This window comes from Rousettus aegyptiacus, unplaced genomic scaffold (assembly GCF_014176215.1).
Source record: "Rousettus aegyptiacus isolate mRouAeg1 unplaced genomic scaffold, mRouAeg1.p scaffold_m13_p_3, whole genome shotgun sequence".
NCBI classification, from domain to species: domain Eukaryota; kingdom Metazoa; phylum Chordata; class Mammalia; order Chiroptera; family Pteropodidae; genus Rousettus; species Rousettus aegyptiacus.
Window position 1 is genome coordinate 45,843,423 of NW_023416306.1, and position 22,857 is coordinate 45,866,279.

General features: G+C 38.8%; 1 protein-coding gene across 1 annotated transcript in view; it reads right to left on the reverse strand.

Annotated features, from left to right (window-relative positions):
• PGM5 (phosphoglucomutase 5) overlaps nt 1-22,857 on the reverse strand; it is a 155,592-nt gene that overhangs the window by 38,823 nt on the left and 93,912 nt on the right. The window contains exons 7-9 of the mRNA XM_016135551.2: nt 22,442-22,557; nt 5,888-6,023; nt 2,063-2,246 (exon numbers count right to left, since the gene is read on the reverse strand). Of these exons, the coding sequence (XP_015991037.1) occupies nt 2,063-2,246; nt 5,888-6,023; nt 22,442-22,557 (436 nt within the window). The remainder of the gene's footprint in view (nt 1-2,062; nt 2,247-5,887; nt 6,024-22,441; nt 22,558-22,857) is intronic.

Here is a 22,857-nt window from a genome sequence, read left to right on the forward strand (position 1 = left end):
ACTTTATGACTATTTCAAAATAATACTAGTTCATTTTACATTCAAAAATGTTTTAGGAGTAGGTAGTTTATTTTGCAACAATGTTGCATGAAGTGTGCCCTAGACGCAACTGTCTGTGGAATTAAACGGATGACTGCTGACATCCCAAGAGTGCTGAGGTGTCGGCCTCAGTGATGAAAGTTTAGCAACAGCACCACAATGCAGGAAGTGCCCCTGTATACCAACAGGGCCACCGTGGTGAAAGAACTACCTGTGACTTGCTGACAAAGGGGATGCCACTGAGTGTTAATGGTCCCCTAAACCCCAAATAGCCAAGCTCAGACCTGCTGGGAAGCCCTAGTGGGACTCAGGGCTAAAAGTTAATGAAGATGTCACTGAAGTCCTGGAATATGGGGGCATAAACAACAACCTTCCTTCTATATTAGAGAAACTCCCTAGAGCAAGCCCTGGCGGCTTGTCTATTTATAGCCACATTTGCGCTCAGATGGAAGAGTGTGAAAAGAAAAAAATATCAATAAATTCCAGAGTAAAAGTGGAAACCAGTATGAGTTGGAGGAGAGGGAACATGAAATAAATAATTGTCCAAACTTGAGATCTAGCTGAGGAATTAGCCTGACGTGAACAATTAAAGAAAAGCCAAGAAAAAAGTATCAAAGTGCTGAGTGCACTGAAGAAGAAAATGGTAGAGTATTAGTGGATTTAACAGCAAAACAAATGAGCTCAACAGAGAAGCTTTACATGAGTAGATAAAGTCCAGAACCTCGCACTGACTAGACAATTCCTTCAAGGAATGGGTTTCAAGCCTTCCTCCCAGGAGAACAGAAACCTCCCAAAGATACTTAAGAAAGCACACATTTTACAACTCTTGAATTTCACAGTAATAACAACAAAATGAGCCGTGGTTTTGGGAGAAGTTTGTTCTGAGTTCCCTGAATACACTGGAAGCAGGAATATGGTACAAAACTGGAAAAGACTTATCGGGGGCATAGAGGCTCAAAGATCCCATGCACTGAGCTCCTGACTTCACATCTCCAGGGAGTCACTACTGTTATATTGGAGAGAACTAAATTTAGTCTACAAGAAAGCATTCTGAAATGAAACAAAACATAACTACAAAAGTTTAGTGTGTACTCCCTATGTAAAGGATAGCTAAGAGCTTTTGTATATTTTATTTCATTCCATTTCTTAAACAACTCAGACAGACATTTTACAGATGAGGAAAAAACTATGGCTCAAAGAAATCAAGCAACTTTCTCAAAGTCACACATTAGTAAGTGGCAGGGGAAGGATTCAATGCTGGGTCTCTTAACATTACTCAGAGTGTCTTATTTAGATTGTAAATGTTAAAATATTCTCTGAGAGTGGTTGACATTTGTCATAGCCAATAAACAACAAAACCAGAAGAAAAATAATTGTAATAGCTTTCAACTCCTCTTAAACAATTCACAAAGCATGAGCCCATAATAGGAGCTGTGCTTGATTTTGCCACTTAATCTATGGTGATAATAATTCTCAACCATAAATAATTTTCAACCATAAATCTTCCTTTGTGGTTTTGTGGAGCAAGTTTTTCCAACTGTTTTTTAACCTATGAAGAGTAACAAAGCCATCTGGCTAAGCTCCTATCATTCCTCAACGACTTAAGGTAATTAAAGCTGAAACATCCCTGTACCTGGTGGGAGGGAGGTCCCAAGGAAAGGAATCTTTTGCTCTTGGAAACTTTTCTGAATCTGTCACCAGTAATGGCCACCACATAGAGAGCCGCAGGCTGCAAACATTTCAGAAGGAAATTTGGGTTTATGTCTGTTTGAGATATTCACTCCCTAGTTACCAAGTGGAAATAATACTGGACAGAAAGTCAGGGTCCCATGTTCTAAGCTACCTTCTGCCACTCACTAGGTGAGTAACCTTCACCAAGGGCTTTCCTCTATCCTGGCTACAGAGTAGTCATCTATAAAGTACAAGGCTCAGGTTACATCATACCTAAAGATTCTCTAGCTCTAGGACACTTTGCCACCAAGCTCGGCCTGATAATCCATTTTGGTGATTTCCTTACAAGTACCTGTTTCTTGGTCACAGTGCCATCCACAGGGTCCACGTATTCAAAGCTGTCTGTCTTTGCTACACTGTAGACATGGCTTCCCACAGCAAACTGCTGGCCGATGAAGGACTTGTCTGTGACCAGGGCCTCCAGGTCCCGCATGATGTAATACGTTGTCTTAGGCTCTAGCCCCTCATAGTCAAACCTGGTGAGGGAGGGCAAGACACAGTATGAACACAAACCTAATTAGAGAACCAGCAATTAGGTGGACCTCTCAAGGTCATCTAATCACTGGTTTTGTTTTCATGGAAGAACTGCAGAGAAAAGTACCCCTAACTGGTCTCCCACTTCCACTTAGCTCTTACAAACCATTCCCCACAGAGCAGCCAGAGTGATCTTGTAAAAATCAAGTCATGTCACTCTTTTCCTTTAAATTCCTCCAACAGCACCCATCACACTGATAACAAGACTCAATACCTTAACCACAGTCTATAACGCATTGTGAGATCTGACCGTGCTCACCCATAGGCTTGACTTTGTCCTACTTTCACCCTTGTTCACTGTGCTCCAGCCACACTGGCCTCCCCAGTCCTCAGAGACACTCCACCTTTTACTGCCTCTGGGGTTTTGTTCTTGCTGTCTGTTCCTTTTACCTGATGTATTCTTCCCCCGCTACTCAAATAGCTGGTGTATTCCTTTAGTTTTCAAACTTGTGTCACCTCCAGAAAATGACCTCCTCTGACCATCCATCTAAGACAGCTTCCCTCCATCTCACCCCTCTCTCATCATCCTTTATACTTTCCTTTCGTAGCTACCTCAATCTGTATTTATCTTGTTTGTATATTTGTTTACTTATTTCTTGTCTGTCTTTACCCACGAGAACTACAAGCTCCATAAAGGCAGAGTAAGTAGCAAATGTTTTGTGGATAGTGGAATGAATGATGGCAGGAAGGGAAAGAAGGAAAGAAAGGGAGGAATCAAGGGAAGTGAAGAGGGAAAGAGGAAAGGAGTACTACATGCCATAACACTCTATTGGAAACTGGGAAGAAATATCACCATCGTTCCATTTAAAAGGAAGTCCTCTTAGCCAAGGCCATCGAATATTAACAATGAGGCTGAGAGGTGATTGCGGGGTGGGGGTGGGGGCGGGGAGTCTAAAGTTAACAGCTATCTCTTTTGTTATTGTGGGGTTTAAATACCATAACACATACCAAATAGCTGGCACAGAGCCAGGCATCAGTGCTTAAAACTGTTACTTTTGTTCTTAGACGCTACCATAAAGAAACTGTAGGATTTCCCCCAATGTCAGATAGTTTTGACCCAGACTTAATGGCACACCCAAGGGGGTCTGTTTAAGAAGCATGCCCTCAGGGCGGCAGCTGTGCTGGGCTCTCACATTCGGGCTCCCCGTAACACAGGGAAAGAATGTGAGTTCTCAGAAAGGAGGAATATCTAAATAGTTGTTTCTGCTTTTTTTTTTTTACCCGAGATCTTTCAAGATTTCCAGTAAACCTCAGAATATTACTTAAAGTGGAGAACATGATATGATACTGTGTCCAGCAATGGGTCTCCTAAACCTATATCCCTTCCTTTTATTCTTTTCTTCCTACTCAAGCTACATCCTCCCCAGCCTCCGAAACAAAACAAAAGGGAACTCACAACACTCTTTCTCAGTGTATGTGTTCTGAACCTAGATTCTCTTTAAAGATAGTCCTTTTGAGAAGGTACATACTCGACCAAGCAGAAGGGGGCAGAATGATGGGATAACAGGGTCTAGTAGAAGGTAAAGAGGCATTGAAAGAGATTCAGAAGTTGAGAAAATCCATTAATGTGATAGATCACATTCAATCTGTGGCTGAGGTCATTGGACCAACCTGCCGAACTGCTCATCTTCATTCATAAACAGGTCCTAGTACTACAGTTCCCTCACTACGACCCCTTCTGACTACCACCTCTAAAAACACATTTCGAGAGAAGAAATGTTTAAATGGAGAATTTCTTCTGGAGTCCGCTCTTACAAGGAAAATTATTATCTGGGTTCTCAGACTCATCTTTGGGCTCAGTATTAATTAAACCAAAATTATTTTATTATCTCCTCTCCACTCAAAAACAGCCTGGAAATCATTTTTATTTCACAAGCACCTTTCAACCTTCATCTGCTGGAGGCTGAAGGAAATGTTTTTCTTTCATTCTATATTTCCCCTCTCTATTTTTCCTTATCTCTGTGATCTTTTTGGACAGAAATCTGAAACATAATTAAATATTCAACAGAATTTAAATCTCCGATGCATTATATTCTCTAATATGGTATTTGTTATGAAAAAAGTAATTATCATGTAAACTCTTGGCTAAAAAAAGTGAACGATATTATAAATACACTTATCATAACACCACATCTTCAGAACACTGGCAGAAAGCTGGATAATCATTCCACAATTATGAGAAACACATCCCCACTCAAAGCCATCTCACTGAGCCAGAGGTTGACAATCGTAATATATTTTATCAGGCTGGACTTTTTATGCACTAGAAGGATTTGCTTTATGCAATAGAAGGAGTTGCTGTGCCAATAGCCCCCTCAATATGCCAAAAAAGCCCACAAGAAGCAGGATTTTTTTTTTGACACTTGTTATAAATACTAGTGAGTAAAAAGAGTTCCCACCTGCCTTGAGAGTCCTTATTTTGTGATATAATAAATAATTTGAGGTAGTTCGTAGGCTCTCATATCCTCAGCCCTCTTGACTAACCCAAAAATCTTATGGTGTTGTCTACATTTCCCAGAGCACTGCTGTCTTTTTTTATTTTAACGAGTACAATCACAGGCTTTCTTATTTTGTGATGTTTATCTAAGTAAATGACCTCTTAAGAGAAGAAGCAATCACCTTATAAGGGAACTCTAAAGCCGGCTCTCTGTCTCTCAAGATTTTGAAACAAAACCAAATATCCAAAGTAGTTAGCTATTCAAGCAAAGCAAATGAGCCACAATCTCTGTTTTCAATACACAGAGGGCCTCTAGAACTGCTCAGGGATTCCCTTGCCCCATCCCCACACTCTTTCCCAACATCCTTTCCTACCACTGTACCCCTTAAACCATGGCTTGGTACTAGGGATATATACCTAGCATTTCTAGGTACACACATCTACCAGGCAATCGTACAGCCAAAAGACTCTGCTTCTTCATTTACTTTAACAACAGGAAAGTGATAGAGACCCCCAACCCTAGGCTCTGAGCCACTGACCTTTTCCCTTCTTTCTTCCCAAGGTAATAGTTCCCTTTTCTGTACCTCCTTTCATGGACACAAAATCTTAGCAAAACCTGGGACTCCTGAATCACATGGCCCCTTCAGAAGATGCCAGCTTGGGCATCTTGGACATTGTTTGGACCATTAGCTGGGAGTTAAAAGGTAAGAGAGAGGATTAAAAAACCACCCTGACCTATTGCAGCTGATGTCTCTGCTCCACCCCCCTGCTCCCTTCCTTGATATTATGGATGGAGAACCAATAAAGAAAGCCCCCTGGTTTGACTGCACAATGCTTATGTGCACCAAAGAACCTTTCAAGGCTCAGCAGTCCAGATACCCTCTTGAGATGGTTTCCTGCCTTAGAGGCACTGATGGAAAGATTACAGAGAGATGTCACTTGGGTTGGAGAAATTTATGCCCTCCATTTTAGTAGTCTTTGACACCATCTCCCTACCACCAATCAGGAGTTACCTGGCTCCAGCCTCCATGTTCCTCAGGTCTTCCTGAAAAATGCTTCCTTCTTGATGTTCTAGCCTACCTGTTTTAGGAACCTTCTCTAAAAGTAATGCCCCAGGGTCCATACAGAGACCTTTATCCTTCTCACCTGCAATAGTAGTGGCGGCCAAATTTGGCCCAGTGATCTCGGACAATTTCCTCCACACTCTGCTTACGAGCAGCGATAATGGAGAGCCAGATCAAGACAGCCCAAAGACCATCTTTCTCCCGGAGGTGATCAGAGCCTAAAAGAGAAACAAATAGTCTGCTAAATTTGTTCCTGGGGGAAAAGTGAAAGCTCAATGAACTACAAAGGCCAGTTAGCAATTGAGTATTATATTGAAATGGCTGGAGGTATTGTTCATTGTGTTAAATGTATGTCCCATAATAAACTTACATTTCCAAAAATAAGTAACAGAAATTCAGATAACATAAAATAATATAAAAAAAATAAAATAAAATCCTGTAAATTTTTGAAAGGATCAAAGAGCCAAGTTGTCACATTTGTCCAATGGCATCATTTATTCAGTAGATATTTGGTGATCCTTACAATATACCAAGCACTGATCTAGGTACTAGAGATGCAACAGTGAACAAGATAGTACTTTATTCATAAAGCTTGACCTCAAGTAGATGGAGACAGACAACAACAGAAAAGTAAACAAATTAAAGAACAAGATGCATCAAATAAGGACAAGAGCTGTAAAAAAAATTAACTGGGTGATGATGTCACAGATTGCTTTATATAGAGTAATGTAGTTTATTTAGAAAAAGGCTGAATGGTGCTGCTCCCAAAGTATATGTCCACCTAGAACCTGTGAATGTGACCTTATTGGGGGAAACAGCCTTGAAAATATATTTAAGTTAAAGATCGTGAGATGAGATCATCCTGGATTATCCAGGTGGGCCCTAAAGCCAATGTCAAGTGTTCTTAGAAGAAGAGGAGACAAAGAGAGGAGAAATACAAAAGATTACGGTTATGTGAAGACAGAGGCGGAGATTGAAATTATGCCGCCACAAGCCAAGGAAAGCATGGAGCCACTGGGAATCGAAAGAGGCAGGGAAAGATTTTCCCTTAGAGCCTTCAGAGAAAGCATGGTCCCACCTTGATTTTGGATTTCTGTCTCTAAAACTTAAAAAGAATGCATTTCAGTTCTGTTAAGCCACCCAGGTTGTGATAATTTGTTATGGAAACCTTAGGAAACTAATACAGGTAGTCAGGGTCGGCCCCACTGAAGTGATGATATCTGAGTTTATACCTGAGAAGAAGGAGTAGGCCATGCCAAGATCTAGGGACAAAACATTCCAACTGGAGGGGCCGCAAACACAAAGTCCTTGAGGCAGGAATAAACTGGAAAGTTTAATTCTACAGCTATTTATATAGAAAGAGATGCAGTTCATATTGTGGCATTCACAAGAATAAAGAGTACAATCTAAACAGGTCACTTCCTGTACAAAATGAACCCTGAAGAATATGTAATAGGCCCATTTAATCATCTGTCTACTGGTCATTTGTAAACTGTCTGACATGAATAAAGCCCTAAATACAAAACCAAAACAAAACAAAACAAACAAACAAACAAAAAACATGTTGTAGTATAAGAAACATGGTATAATGGGAAAAACATGAGGAAGGTTTTGGAATTAGCATTTTAAACCAAATTCCGCTACTTCCCGGGTTTGAGAAGTTATTGCAAAGATATTACTCTTTCTGAGCTCTAACTCATCGTCTATAAAATGGGGACACCATCACCAATCTTGTGGGCTTATTGTATCAATTTAATCAAATTCAGAGGGCAAACTCTTGAGTCAAATTGTTCATGTTCAAGTTCTGGCTCAGCTACTTATCTTTGTGTGACTTACTGTCCTCACCTGAAACATAGGGACAATAATGTCCCCTACCCCTTGGGGTTACTGTTAGAATGAAGTGACTAAATGTGCCTAGGTATGGAGAACAGTAACTGGGATGTCACAAGTGGCTGCTGTTGATCCTGTTGGTGATTCGCATAAAGCACCAACATGGTGCTGATTCCTCAATACATACCTTGAGGCAAAATGTTCTCAGTTATTCACATAATTTTATCCTCTGTCTCTTGCAACGGCAAAGTCTTAAGAAGTGGACTGGAATGAGGGGGTGGACCATTTCTTCTTGCAATAGAGCAATAAGAGCAGATAACAGTACGCTTGAGTTTGAGGGCCATGAAACATACATAGAAAATCAAAAAGGGAGACCCAATGTCACAGAGCTGTTTAAACACTGAAAATGCTGAAACAATGCCTTGAGTTAAACATCTTTGATAACTTCTCAGTGAAGCTAGGGACAATTTACCCTTCTTGTTACACTTATAGTGCTAAGTGTTAAATGTTTTTCCTCAAAAAGGAAAACATAGAAACTCGAGAGGGCAGCAAAGATATTTAAAAGGAAGGATCAGTCTTTAGTTCTTCCTACACTGGTCAATGGTCTGCTGACGACACTTTTAGATGTCTGGTTCCAGCTTCCTTTAGATGAAGAGGACCTTGAGTTTTAATCATCACACTATAGAGTGACTCTAGTCTCATCCCGTGAACTCTTCACACTGCTACATGGAAGGAGTTTGGGAAATGCTGGGTTAGCTCCATGGCCAAGGCCAAAAAAAATCTAGGAAACCCTGCCCAATGGAATAATTTTAAAACCCTTTGTCCTTTTATAGCTGAAAAATCACTTTTATTTACTGGCTAGAGAAAAACACCCTTTTGTTCTAAAACATGGGCTTTGCATGCTTTGCATCTCCAGCTGGACTACATTCTGGAGATAGAACCGTTAGATGCTATTATCTCTGAGAGATTAGATGTCATAATTGAGAGAGACATAAAGTCCTTTTAGCAGGATTAAAAAGAAAAAAGACACCTCAACCATTTGAAGCCAACTGCACAGTAGATTGTGAGTTGGCTTGGATATACTTGCCTATAAGTTAAAAATTGGCCAACATTCATAAGGGACCAATGATCAAGTAAAATTAACTATGTTCTTGACAGCTCACTGAGGTGGGGATACAGATATTGATGATGTTGTAATTACACAGATGTTTCTACTGGATGCTGTCACAGTGTGCTTTGGAGGGGATATACACCAAATTGTTATCTCTGAAATGGTAGAATCACAAGTGTTTTTCTTCTCCTTTTGGCATATTTCCACAATAAATGTGTACTATTTTCATAAGAAAAAATAAATCTTTAAGTCATCAACAGTGTGCAGAAAACATTAAATTCCATTTACCAAGAGCTGGTGGAGATATTAAAGGGATCACTACCACTTATGAACAGGTGATGAACCTTGAACCTATTAATCATCCCATTTCTTAGGTTGTAATAGCTTTTTAGTACACAGAGATTGAATATGACCCCTACTGCCACCACCACCCCCTCTTTGTGGGGTTCACAGGTGTTATGATTAGGTTCAAGGATATCCTGTAAGGAACCATTACTTGACAGAAAGTGAGGATGAGGAAGGAAGAAGGTCCACTGCTAAAATGTCAACATTGGCCTTAGGGGAAGCTGGGCTTGGGGGATGGGGTCTGCTTGCTTCACAGAGAGACCCCACTAGCAGAGACAAAGCTTCAGATTCACATCAAAAGCCTCCCTGGCCATTTCTGCTGTTGCTGACCATGTACAGCGAGAAGCTCACCCAGCCTGCATTTCATTCCCTTTTCTCTCAGGCAATACCCCAACATTCTGTGAACAGTTAGAGTTATTTGGGGGGAAAAGCAAATAAGATATTTCTTTACTTCCTCACTTCACATGTTCACATCTGCTCTGTCTTTAAAACATGAGATCCCAGGAAAAATTCTTCTACTGTAACATTTATATGCATTATTGCCAGTACAAGTTTTTAATAGACTACTTTTTAGAGCAGTTTTAGCTTCCCAGCAAAACTGAACAGAAAGTACAGGAGTTAGCATATACTCCCTGTCCCCAAGCAAATACTATCTCCACCCCCACCCCCTCCGCCGCCACTGTCAATGTCCCCCTCCAGAGTGGGACATTTCTTATAACTGATGGACCTACACTGATATGTCATTATCATTCAAAATCTGTTGTGTATGTTAGAGCTTACCTTGGTGTTGTACATTCTATGGGTTTTGACAAATGTATAATGACATGTACCCATCATTACAGTATTGTACAGGATACTTTTACTGCCCTAAAAATCCTCTGCGTCTGGCCTATTCATCCCTCTGTTCCTCCTAGCCCCTGGCAACCATTAATTCTTTTTTTTTTTTTTTACCATTCTTAATAGTTTTGCCTTTTCCAGATTATTATATAATTAGACTCATACAGCATGTAGCCTTTTCAGTTTTATGTCTTTCATTTAGTCATATATAATTAAAGTTCCTTCATGAATTTTCAGTTTCATAGCTCACTTCTTTTTAGCACTGAATAAGACCAGTACAACTTCTGAAGCTTGCTTCCTCTATTCAGAGCTTGCCACCTGGTTGAGAACACTGCAAGGAGCTTTCACCGATATTCCCAAAGTCTGTAAGCACCGCTCACCTTATCTTCCTCCATCCAGGCCAGCCCAGCCAGAAGCTTACTCATACGTATTCTGAAAAGCCCATAGAAGCAGCTGTTCCCACCCAGGTAGATATCAGAAGGAGGGTATCAACTCTTCACTGCAATGACTCCAGCAAAAATTGGTACAAAAAAGACAGTCTATTTTTTTCTCACCAGAAATATCTCTATTCCTCTTCACCCAAATTAGACTTTGAATTTTCTCAAGCTTTAAAACCATATTACTTTGAACAAGGCAGTATACCACTAAGTATAGTGACCTCACGAAAGAAAGGGAGAAAATAAAGAGAGTACTTAATCATCTAAAGAAATTTTCTTCAAATGGAAATCCCAGTGTGGGCAAATCGACTCAATCAAACATCATACATGTTATGAACAGATCAAGACATCCCAGCAGACATTCAGATCAGGAAAGTCTGAATCTGTCAGGAAAATATAAACCATTGAGCACCTGTTGCCAACTCTAAGCTGGAATACAGGTTAGTGATTCTCAATTTATGCCTCATATTAGCATCACCTAAGGAACTTATAAAAAGGTATACCAATGCTCAGAAGTTCTGGTAATGGGACCCAGGCATCAGTATATATATATTTTTAAGTTCCTTGGCTGATTCTCACAGGGAGTCAGGGTTGACAAACACTGCTGTAGGTGAAAAGCACTCAAAATAGTCCTATATTGGGAGCAGATTGCTTAGGGGTAGGAAATTGGGCCTCTTCTTCTTTTTGTTTAAATTTGGTATTAAAGAAAAGTAGCCACTGGTTTCTAGTTCAATAAATGCCACTGGCCACACTCAGGTGGGTGGCTCTCGCCTTGCTGTAGTCAGCATCAGCATCATGGTTTCTCCCTGCCCTGCTTGTCTGGACAACTGGAGAGGGTTTTTGTCAACTTTGGGGTAATCAAGTCTTCCCAGTGTGCCTGGAATTTTCAAGTTTTAGCACTAAATATCCTAAATCCCAGAAAACCTCTCAGTCCCACGTAGAGTAGGATGGTTGGCAATCTGGTAAGAAAGTCCACTCATCCAAAGAGTTTCCTGATGGTTTTTAGGATATGTGCACATTCAACACATACTTTAGCACACATACATTTTCTGGTGCCAGAAATGACAGGAAACACACACGCGCGCGCGCACACACACACACACACAATTTACTCTTTAAGCAGATTTCCTAAGCAAGATAAATTCAATACTTAGAAGAATAACAATAAAGCACCAGTCACTAAACTTAGCATTTTAAACATATATTATGTAATTTTTATAATTTGATAGCTCCTTTTTAGAGATAAAAGAATTAAGGTCATTCATTTGTATGAAGTTACACAGTGACTAAGTAGTGAAAAGAAGATTAAGACCTGGACAGTTCAGCTTGGACCCCTAAGGACTTCACTACTCCTAGCATAGCCCAGTAATGACAGCGGGCCTGGGGTGTTGCAATAAAGCAGATAAAATGCCCCATGTGGTTAGAGCTGAGGCAGCCCTTCTGAAGATTTGGGTAATGAATTTACGCTTCTTCCTCCTCATACTAGACATTCAGGTAAAATTGCCAAATTTCCTTTACTTCTCTCTTCATATCTATTTACTCTTTTCATTTGCAAATGAAATTTTCATTAATTTGCAGTGAAACCCTTCCCATCCTCTTTTTATGCACTTAAGACAAGAATTCGTCTTTTGAAAATAGTGGAGTTACAAGGGAAAATTGGGAGACATGCCTTGCAGGTGAATTTGAGATTGGAGAACATGCTACAGAATTGTGACAGTTATTTTTTTTTCCATGTCTCAAACTGCTTAAGTTCAAGTTTTCAAATCTGGCCAAATGCAAAACTCACGAAAAAACTGTCACATTTCTATGTTTAAAAATAAATGCTTTTTAAAAAATGCCCTCGAATTTAACCAATTAGAGAACAAAGATATGCTGTACATAAGCAATCAGAGACAGCTATCAACTCAGGAAGATTTTACTGCTCAGAAAGGCAGTAACTGATGGATGAAGCTCATCCTGTGCTATGGGCAACATGACCCCCAAGAATTATACTATGTAACAACAAATTTGATGATGATGATGATGATGATGATGATAATGAAGATGATGACAACGATGACAATAACAATGTTTGACACAAATATTCTGTAGGGCTTTTGGCTAATATCCTGACCATAGCAATACCCTGTAAGCTCCAGGAGGGAAAGGCCTGTGTCTGAAATTACTCTTGGCTCATAGGAGGTTTGCAGTAAATGTTCACTGAATGAATAAATGAATAAGTGAACTCTAGTATGAAGTTTGATATAATTCATCAGATACACTCTTCATTAAAAGTAGCTAGCTAGAAGCAACCTGGAATATTACCTTAGAAAAAACTTTACAGATCATCCCACTGAACAGACTCATCCTATAAATGAGGAAACTGAGGTCTAGAGAAGTTAGCTATTTGTGTAAAGTAGTTCAACTACAAAAATGGGGAGTCAAAATTGGAGCCAGGTCTGTCAATGCCTGTTGCTGTACTGTTTACAGGACACCATTCTCCTAAGTCCCCTGGCATTCATTCTCCAACTAAAACAATAATCAGATGGGAGAAAATGATCCCTTGGCATTTTCTTTAACAGGGGCAGCAGAGTACTGTGGAGCCAGTGAGATTAGGTTTGAATCCTGGCTTTGCCAATATGACCTTAGCAAGTAGTTTGACTTTCCTTCCTAAGCTTCAGTTACCTCCTCTGTAAAATGAGAGTCAGTATGGTCCCTACGTCATTTAATTGTTGAGAAATCTCAGAGACATAATGTATAGGCATCCCTAAGCATTGTATTCGTCACTTAGGAGAGGCTTGATAAATAATACGTATTAGCACTATTTCAGTAATGCATGCCCCAGTACAGTCAAGTCATCCACCCCAGAGGAGGGGAAAACACTAACAATATCATGGCCAGCCAGTTAACACACCTCTCTCACACAAGCTCACCAGCACAGGAGCAGTGGGACCTCGTAACTTATACACATCCCATCCCATTTCTTTGTTACCAGTGCTGATGCAAACAATGCAGCTATTTAAGAATTCTTCCTCGACAGGACATAGCTGCATTAGAAATCTCTTCAGTGAGTTTAAGGCCTGCACCACAGGGTTGAGGTTCTGTCACTCTATAGTCATTATATTTTGTTCTCAGTGGGGCCAACGATCAGATAGCAGGTAGAGAAGCTTCAAGATACAATTTTAGGGACTGCTCCTTAAATGTCAAGGGATGGGCCCCCTTGTTAAAAGCACCATAGGAGATACTGTGAAAAGAAACCCTTAGTCGGTTTGGAATTCTTCAATTTGTGGCTAAGGAACATGATTTTCCAGGATTCCCAGTCCCAGAATGCACTGCTACGTGTGGACATAGGCTCAGAGGCCCCATTCCTTTGTTTCTGCTCACACTTAGGTGTCACACAACATCTTCTCTTGCCACTTTTCATCAGCTTGGAGGATGAATTGAAGGGTCAATGGAACTGAAACTGTGGAGACCCCAAGAAATGGTTCTTATGTGACGAAGACATTCTTACCACTCCAAGAGGGAGCTCTGTTTCCCAGCACCAGGGTTGATAGGTTGTAGAGGGTCCAGAAGGGAGTTTCAGTTTTTGGACTTTACAAGGAGGCACTTGGGGATGTCAATCACAGCACCTTAGTGCTCCAGCCCGGCCTAAACTGAATCACACATGTGCACACAGCCTGTTTCAACTAGCCCAGAAAAGAAACTGGTCTCCTAGCACTGATAATGCTGTCATCACAGCCTCCTCACATCACATCTGCTACCCAGCCAAATTTACACAAATTGGCCACAAATAAAAGAAATGTGGTAGAACCTCAATAATCTGAAATTCATAGATATATGGGCCTCTTTCTCCAGAGACTTGGACAGATGTGGAAACAGCCAAATGTAGAGTTAACAGTTATCTAGATAGGGAACGGATTAAAGTTTTCCTCTATTTTACCTGTTAAAAACATACATTATTAAATTAAACAATTGTATAAAGAAGAGACAGCTAAATTTATTCAATATTTGTTCAACAGTACTACCATGAACCCAATCTTGAGTTAGGTTGTATAGAGTTTATGTATAAAATATAAACAAAGAAAGAGGCATAACCATAAAACTCTTATAACTATATAACTATCAGGGGAAATAAAATGTCCATTTACAAAGCAACCATAGAATAAGTCAATAATATAAGCCATAAGACAATAGAGTAGACAATGTCTATGCTGAGGGCCATAAGAATTTAGTATATACAAAAGATCATTAAAGCTTGAACCTAGCCCACTGCTGAACATGGCCATTTACAGGTAATTGTCAGCAACCCCACATAGAAAATAAGTTAATAAAACAAATTACAAACAATTAACAATATTTGAAATATAAAATCTGTTTATTAACACAGATTTTGGGAAGGACTCTTCCTAGAAATATTTTATTAGCTATTAAATTATGCTGATAATTATAGGATGATTGAAAATATCAAAACTTTATTTTAAAATTTGATATAATTCTGATTTTACTGTAATTCATAACATCCCCCCTCACTCACTTCCAGCTGGTATATATTTGTGTGGTTTTGTTTTTGTGAATCGTCCGAAATCTTGGGATACCCTAATACTCAATCTCCAGAAATATTCATTCAAGAATGATAAAAATGTAAGTACTAGTAATGTAAAGAAGAAACACCAAAATGAAAAGTCTGTTTCTTCCTTCCTACTTTCTTTTCATTCATCCACCTTCCATCAATCATTCCAGCCTTCCTTCTAGTCTTCCATCCACCCTATACACACTCACTCAAGGCCTGCCATGTATCAAAGAAATAGAGCTAAACAGTATACACATGGCCCCTGTTCTCAGGGCATTGACAACTTCTGCCTGGCAAGCAGAGGGATCCAGCAAATCTCAAGAGACTGAAAAGATACTCAAGATTTCCTGTGATATGTAATACACATGTACTCTGGGTCTTCTCCTTCTGTGCTAAAGACTTGGCAGATATATAAAAAAAAAAAAAAAAAAAAAAAAAAAAAAAAAAAAGCCAACTTCAAGAGCACCAGGCTACATTCCAGAGTTCACAGTGGAGAAGAAGTTGGTTTGACAATGATGGACATATTATATTTGTGCCAGGAGACTTGGATTCAATTCTAAATTTCCAGAAGAAGATGGATGTATACGAAAGGCTTAGCAATGCCCTGGAATTTACTAAGTGCTCATTTAAAAAGATAACTATTATTATTATGAAAAACTCAATGAAGAGCACTTTCTGGGAAAACATAAAAATTGTTGTATTGCATGATTTTATTTAGCAAATTCGTATGGCAATTGACATTAGCTTTTTAAAAAACATAAGAATAGTAATACTCAAGATGGTGGTGGAGGCTGGAGCTCTTCCAGTTGTTCACAAACACAGCAATTTGTCAAGTGTTACCTATAAAGGGATAAACTCTAGGCTGCAAGAATTCATACACTCCCAAAATGGTATGACTTCTTAGAAAATGATGACAGCGATGGCAACAAGTAGAACATCACCCACAAATGCCAAAAAACTTCAAAGTTTTTTGTTTAGATCTTAGTTTTAGTATTTTAGTACATCCTCTTTTGTATATGGGAACAAGTCCAGATTCCTTCAAATTCAGAACTTTAGAAAAGTAGCCAGAATGCCATTGAGATGAACAGTTTTCTTCCATTGAAATCTGAATATTTATAAAATGTTCTCCTTTCTCTCTGTAAAGCAGTTTTCCAGAGCCCTTCCCAGGAAGTGGGTAAATACCTGGTTTTGATACAAAAGATTATTTGGCTTCTTAAATGACCTTGGTTCTTAGGGCAATAAATACAAGAATCCTATTGGGTAGGAACTGGACCTTTCCATAGGAAAGAAGCCTGAACTCTGATCCTATCACCAGCTTGATACGTCGAGAAGTTCTGGCTCTCAAGAAGCTGACAAGGGAAATTTCTACCCAGGATATATCCTGCTCATCTCAGACAAAAAGCTTGCTATTCTTGAGCCTGAGGCAGATTCATAATTTTAAGCTTTCCTGGCACTAAACTGTGCATTCCTAGTTGGTACACAGCTCCACACCTTAGGGACACTGAAAAAAAATCCTCTACTCTAGAAAGCTTAGTTATATTTGAGAAACAGCTCCCCAGTGTCAATTCTAAACCTTTCCATCTCTCCATTTTCTCCTCCATTAATTAGGTAAATTACTTGATTCTGAAAACCATATCCCAAGGTAAAAAGGAAGCTCCTGTGATCAGTTGCCTTTTACAGATCAGAAGTGAGAGTCAGAGAGGCCACATGACTTGTTTTTTAAGCGACAAATAAGGATCTTGAACGTAATCATCAGGCTCACATTCCTAGGCCTCTAGACTGTCTGGACCACACCTGGTATGGCATCTCAGGTACATTCTTTCTATCATTCCTGATTTAAAAAAAGAATAATACTGGTTTTCACTAGAGCAATGCTTCCTATTCTTGAATACACATCAGAATCATACAAGGATACTTATTAAAATGCATATTCTCAGGCTCCCCTTGCTAGGGATTCCAAGTAAGGGTAGGATAGAAATCTGTAATTTTAGCAAGCTTCCCAGGTGATTCTGACACGACCGGCTCAGTGCCTCTCCAAGAACTGACGTTAATAAAGCCTAGTACAAGAGCAGAATGAAGCCACTTTCTCCTTCCAAGACCGAGTGGTAGAGTTCCTCAGGCCCCCTTGATAATCATTTACTGTTGAGAGCTGGAGAGGTGGAATTAGTCATAGCTTTCATCGGAAAGACTAATCAGCACAGTGGAAAGCCATATCCACCGTACGGCAGGAGGCCTGCCTTTTAGTTCAACTGTAATTTAATTCAAGTGGAGGCCTCTTCCAAACTCTGGAGCCCAGGGTGAGTCACTTAACTACTTCTTGGGCTCAGGAGCTTCATCTGTCAAATCAAGCTAGTGTCACCTAAACCCGAAGAATGGTGGAGGAGGCAATACCTTAGGGCTCTATACATTGAATAATCTCTTGTGCTCCTTGAAAGGAAAATGACAGCCAAATGTAACAGAGACTTCTAAAGTTCCATTCTAGTCCACCCTACATGTTGCAATCAGCACAACTGTCTGAAAGCAAAGCTTGCTGAAAGGTGTCTGCAAACAGACCCCACTCCTGTGTAGTCTGCGGTTTCCTATTTCCAGTTGAGTCAAGTTCCGCCATCTAAGCTGGGCAGGCAAAGGGCTTTAAAAGTTGGCCTCTCCTCACTCGTATTTCCAGTCCTGTTTCTTGATACTCCTCTCTTTACCCTACCCTATAAGTCATAAGTTAGAGAACGTCAGCCCATGGGACAAATTTGGACTTGGGCCTATTTTTGTAAGTATTGGAACACAGCAAACTCAAGTGTTTATGTATCGTCTATGACTGCTTTTGTGCTACAGTGGCAGTGCTGAATAACGGTGAAAATAGCGTCTTAGTCTGCAAAGCCTAAAATATTTACTGTCTTGCCCTTTATAGAGAAAGTTTGGTGACCCTTGCTATAGATCAGTCTTTTTTAGACATTTCTGGCCATGACCCAAAATAAATGCATTTTACAATGAGAACTAGTATACACATGGATACCTGTGTGCATATTTACATGTACATAGTTCTCAAAACAAAATTGACTTTTACTCAACTCAATGCATTCTGATAGTTTCTTTTTTTAAAAAGAGGTTGTTCATGACATTATATTATTCTCATGATGCCAAATGAGTCTTGATTTATATTTGGAAAACACTGCTCTAGAGAAACTGAACAACTACTATACAAGGCTACCTACTAAAACTGGAAGATAAAGCAGCTCTACCTAATACATAGAAGCAAACACAGAGAAGCAGCCAAGATGGGGAGACAAAGAAATGTTCTAAATGACAGAACAGAACAAAGCTCCAAGAGAAAAATTAAATAAAATAGGGAAAAGTAGTCTGCCAGATTCAGAATTCAAAACACTGGTTATAAGAATATTCAATGAACTTAGGGGAAGAGTAGATGAACTCAGTGAGAACTTTAACAAAGAAATAGGAAACATAAAATGGAGGTAGAAAACATCAAAAAAACACCAGCCAGAAATGAAGAAAACAATAACTGAAATAAAGAATACCTTAGGAGGAATCAACAGTAGATTAGATGAAACAGAAGTTCGTATCAGCAATTTGGAAGATAAGGTAGCAGAAAACACCCAATTAAAAACAGCAACAAGAAAAAAGAATCCCCCCCCCCAAAAGAGAATAGTTTAAGGAGTTTCTGGGTCCAACATTAAATGTACCAGCATTTAAATCAGAGGAGTATCAGAAAGAGAAGAGAGAGCACAAGGAATTGAAAACTTATTTGAAAAAATAATGACAGAAAACATCCCTAACTGGTGAAGGAAATAGGTATAGAAACCCAGGAAGTGCAGAGAGTCCAAAACAAGGTGAACCCAAGAGGCCCACACCAAGACACATAATAATTAAAATGCTAAAGGTTAAAGAAAAAGAGAGAATCTTAAAAGCAGCAAGATAAAGGCAATTAGATACCTACAAGGAAGCGCCCATAAGACTGTCAGCTGATTTCTCAATAGAAACTTTGCAGGCTAGAAGGAACTGGCATGAAATATTCAAAGTGATATAAAAAGCAAGGACTTACAATCAAGATTATTCTACTCAGCAAGCTATTACTTAGAATCAAAGGACAAATAAAGTGGTTCTCAAACAAACAAAAAAAATCTAAAGGAGTTCATCACCACCAAGTCAGTAATACAGGAAATGTTGGAGGGACTTCTTTAAGAAGCAGAAGAAAAAAGAAAAAGAGATAAAAAATATGAATAATAAAATTTCAATAACTACATATTTAACAACAATTACTTTAAATGTTAATGAAGTAAACGTTCTAACTTTAAAAGAAAGTGTGGTTGAATAGATAAAAAAACAAGAGCCTTACATATGCTGTATACAAGAGAATCACTTAGATCAAAAGAGACTAAATAAAGGTGAAGGAATAGAAAAAGCTATTTCATAAAAATAGAAACAAGAAAGCAATAATTGTACCATCAAAATAGACTCTCAAACAAAGGCTTCAACAAGAGATGAAGAAAAACCCAGTTATCCCACCTCTGGGTATTTATCCAAAGAAACTCAAAACACTACTTCAAAGCGACACGTGAATCCATATGTTTACTGCAGCATCGTTTACAATAGTCAAGATAAGGAGGATACCTGGGTGTCCATCAATGGATGTGTACATAAAGAAGAGATGGTACATATATACAGTGGAATATTACTCAGCCATTAAAAAAGAATGACATCTTGACATCTGCAACAACATGGGTAGACCTAGAGATTATTTTGCTGAGTGGAGTAAGTCAGACAGAAAGACAAGTGCCACATGATTTCACTTACATGTGGAACATAAAGAACAAAACCAAACAAACTTATACATAGAGAACATCTTGATGGTTGCCAGATGGGAGGAGGGTTGGCAGTATGGGTGAAAAAAGAAGGGATTAAGAAGTACAAATGGTAGTTATAAAATAGTTATGAGGATATTATGTATAGCACAAGGAATATAGTCAATAATATTGTAATAACTATGTAGGGTATCAGGTGGGTATTAGATTTATTGGGGTGATCACTTTGTAAACAATATACATGTTGTACACCTGAAAATAATATCATATACCAACTACAATTAAAAATTTTTAAATTATTTTTTAAAAAGTTAAAAAAAATTACTTTTGCAGGTCTATTTCTGCACTTCTGCCTAGGATATGGACATCTGCAAGAGAATGTCACTCCGAACTCAGTAATAATGAAAGGCTAGAAAACTTACAAAATCATAACTTTTTTTGAACTCATTAGAGATATAAAATCACAAGGCAATTAAGTGATTTACAGAGTGGCAAACCCCTCCAAGGAGAAACAGGACACAAAACTATCATACTTTCAGCAGAGAACAGGAGAAAAGAAGATACTTCCATATACATGAATAATAAGAAATCAATAATCATAGTTTAAAAAATTCTCAAAGGCCAGCTATGGTATGTAATGTTAGTTTAAAATTATTTGGAGTCCCAGATACAAGGGACATGCTTCCAAGTTATCTCCCACAGGCCTCCACTGGCTGCTCACAAGAAACAAAAAGGGAGAGTCAGTGGTGCTAGCATGTAGGAGATGATCAGCTACTGCTGAGAGACAAGCACAGAGCCCATCCCAAACCTTTCTTTCAAGGACACAAAAGCCTTAAGCTCCTGGATGTACAAGCCGCAAACCTTCTCATCCCAATGGCTCAGGTGAAGATCCACTGCTACTGGAATAGGGGTTGAAGTAGAAACCTCTGACCCTGGAGAAAGGGTAAGAAACCTTCTTGGCCCCAGAATTCACACCAATACTAAGCAGAGGCTTCCTGCCACTGGAGTACCTAGTGACAGAAGTCTATTTTGTATCATAGACATACAGTAACTGCTGGAAGCTGCGAATGAAACGGCAACACTGAACAATCTCCTCCAGCACCCCATCCTTGCTTTCAGCACGTTGTAAAAAATATCCCACTTCTGGAAGAATTTGAAGCCTGTAGTATACTAAAAATTGTAAGAGAAACAACAAAATCCAAACCCAGCTCAACTTCTGGCTAACTTAACCTTGCACACTAATGGCCTGATGGAAGAAGAGGTGTGCTCCTTTATGTGTATAAATATTACTTGAGTCTCCACTGTTCTAATATACATACTGTTTGGCATTCGTTGAAAAATTATGAGATACACAAAAGGCAAGAAAGGGTAAACCACTGCTTTAATCAAAAGATAAAGTAATCAAGAGAGCCAGAATCAAAGATGAACCAAATATTAGAACTGAATTATGAGATGGATAATATAAAATAACTATGTTTAATATGTTGAATGATCTAATGAAAAAATAAATAACATATATAAACATAAAAATAATTTCTTTGGGGGAATTAAAATTATTTATGAAAAGTCAAAGAGAAATGCTATAAATAAAAAACACAGTATCAGAGATGAAGAATTCCTACAGTAGGCGCATCAGTAGATTGGACATAGCTAAGGAAAGAATCAATGACTTAAATATACCAATAGAGATTATTGAAACTGAAACACAAAGGAAAAATATGCAAACAAAACCAAACAGTGTATGCAAGAGCTCTGAGAAAACATATGGTCACAATTCCTCTAATGTACGTATAATTAAAGTCCCAGCAGGAGAAGGGAGAATAAAAAAGGAGAAATATCTGAAAAGATAATGGCTGAGACTTGTCTGAAATTAACGACAGACAACAAACAACAGATCTAAGAATCCCAGAGATTCTCAAGTAGGGTTTTAAAAAAGTTCACATACCTAGACATACTATATTTAAACTGTTGAAAACAAAAAACGAAAAGGAAATATGGAAGGTAGCCAGAGGTGGGGGTTAGGGAGAATTTCATATAGAGAAACAGATAAGAATTAAGAGTCGACTTCTTTGAAACTATGCAAGCTAGAAGAAAAGTGATATCTTTAAAAGTCTGAAAGGAGAAATTATTTTTTAACATTTTAGGTGTGATAACAGTGCTGTGATTACATCCTTTTTTTCTCTCCATAGCTGTTAAAGATTCGCACTAGAGATTGCTTCATAATAACCACGGGGGAGGGCTCCCTATGTGGGTCAAGCAAGATTGATCATGAGATGATGGTGGTTGAAACTAAGGGATGGACACAAGAAAATTCAGCATGATATTCTCTCTACTCATAATTTTTTTAAAAAAATTTCCATAACAGCAAATTTTATTACAAAATGAAAAAATTTTTTAAAAGAAGTGGGCAGAACAAACAGATGAGTGTATCAAGTACACATCCCACTAGATTTCTTCCTTTCTTTTCTTTTCTTTTCTTTTCTTTCTTTTTTTCTCCCTCCCTTCCTCCCCCTCCCTCTCATCCTTTCTGTCTCCCTGTCTCTCTCCTTCCCTCTCTCCTTCCCTCCCTCTCCCTCTCTCCCTATCTATTTATTTATTTGGCTCTAATTAACTCTTCTGCCAACCTTTGATTCACAGTGGGCTCATAGATCTCCAAACTGGGCTCACAGAGTGCTGCAGCCACCCTATCCAGTAACATCAACACAGCAAAGCCTACCAGTGCCAAAGCTCTCTTCTCCACACAGAGAGCACCGTCCTGAGTCCATCAGATTTGAGAAGAATCTCCATCCAGCTGGGGTTTCATATACCGGGACCTTCATTGCTTTGGCCACTCTGAAAAATGAAATCCAAGGCAATAGTCAATTCATATATCTCCTTTCCTTTTTTTTTTTTTTCTCAGCACAAAAGGAAGTCCTCAGGATCTATTAGCTCCATAATTAGATTTCAGAACATCCTGAACAATGTCGACAGTCTTCAGGATGTCAAGCCATAAGGTAGAGAATGATAAATAGTCTGATCCAATGGTTTTCTATTTTGTTTTCTTTATAATCTATAAAATATTAAGTTAATGTATAGAATATTCTCACATTTATGTTCTCCTTATACAAATGTTCCTTTATCTTTGCGGTAATA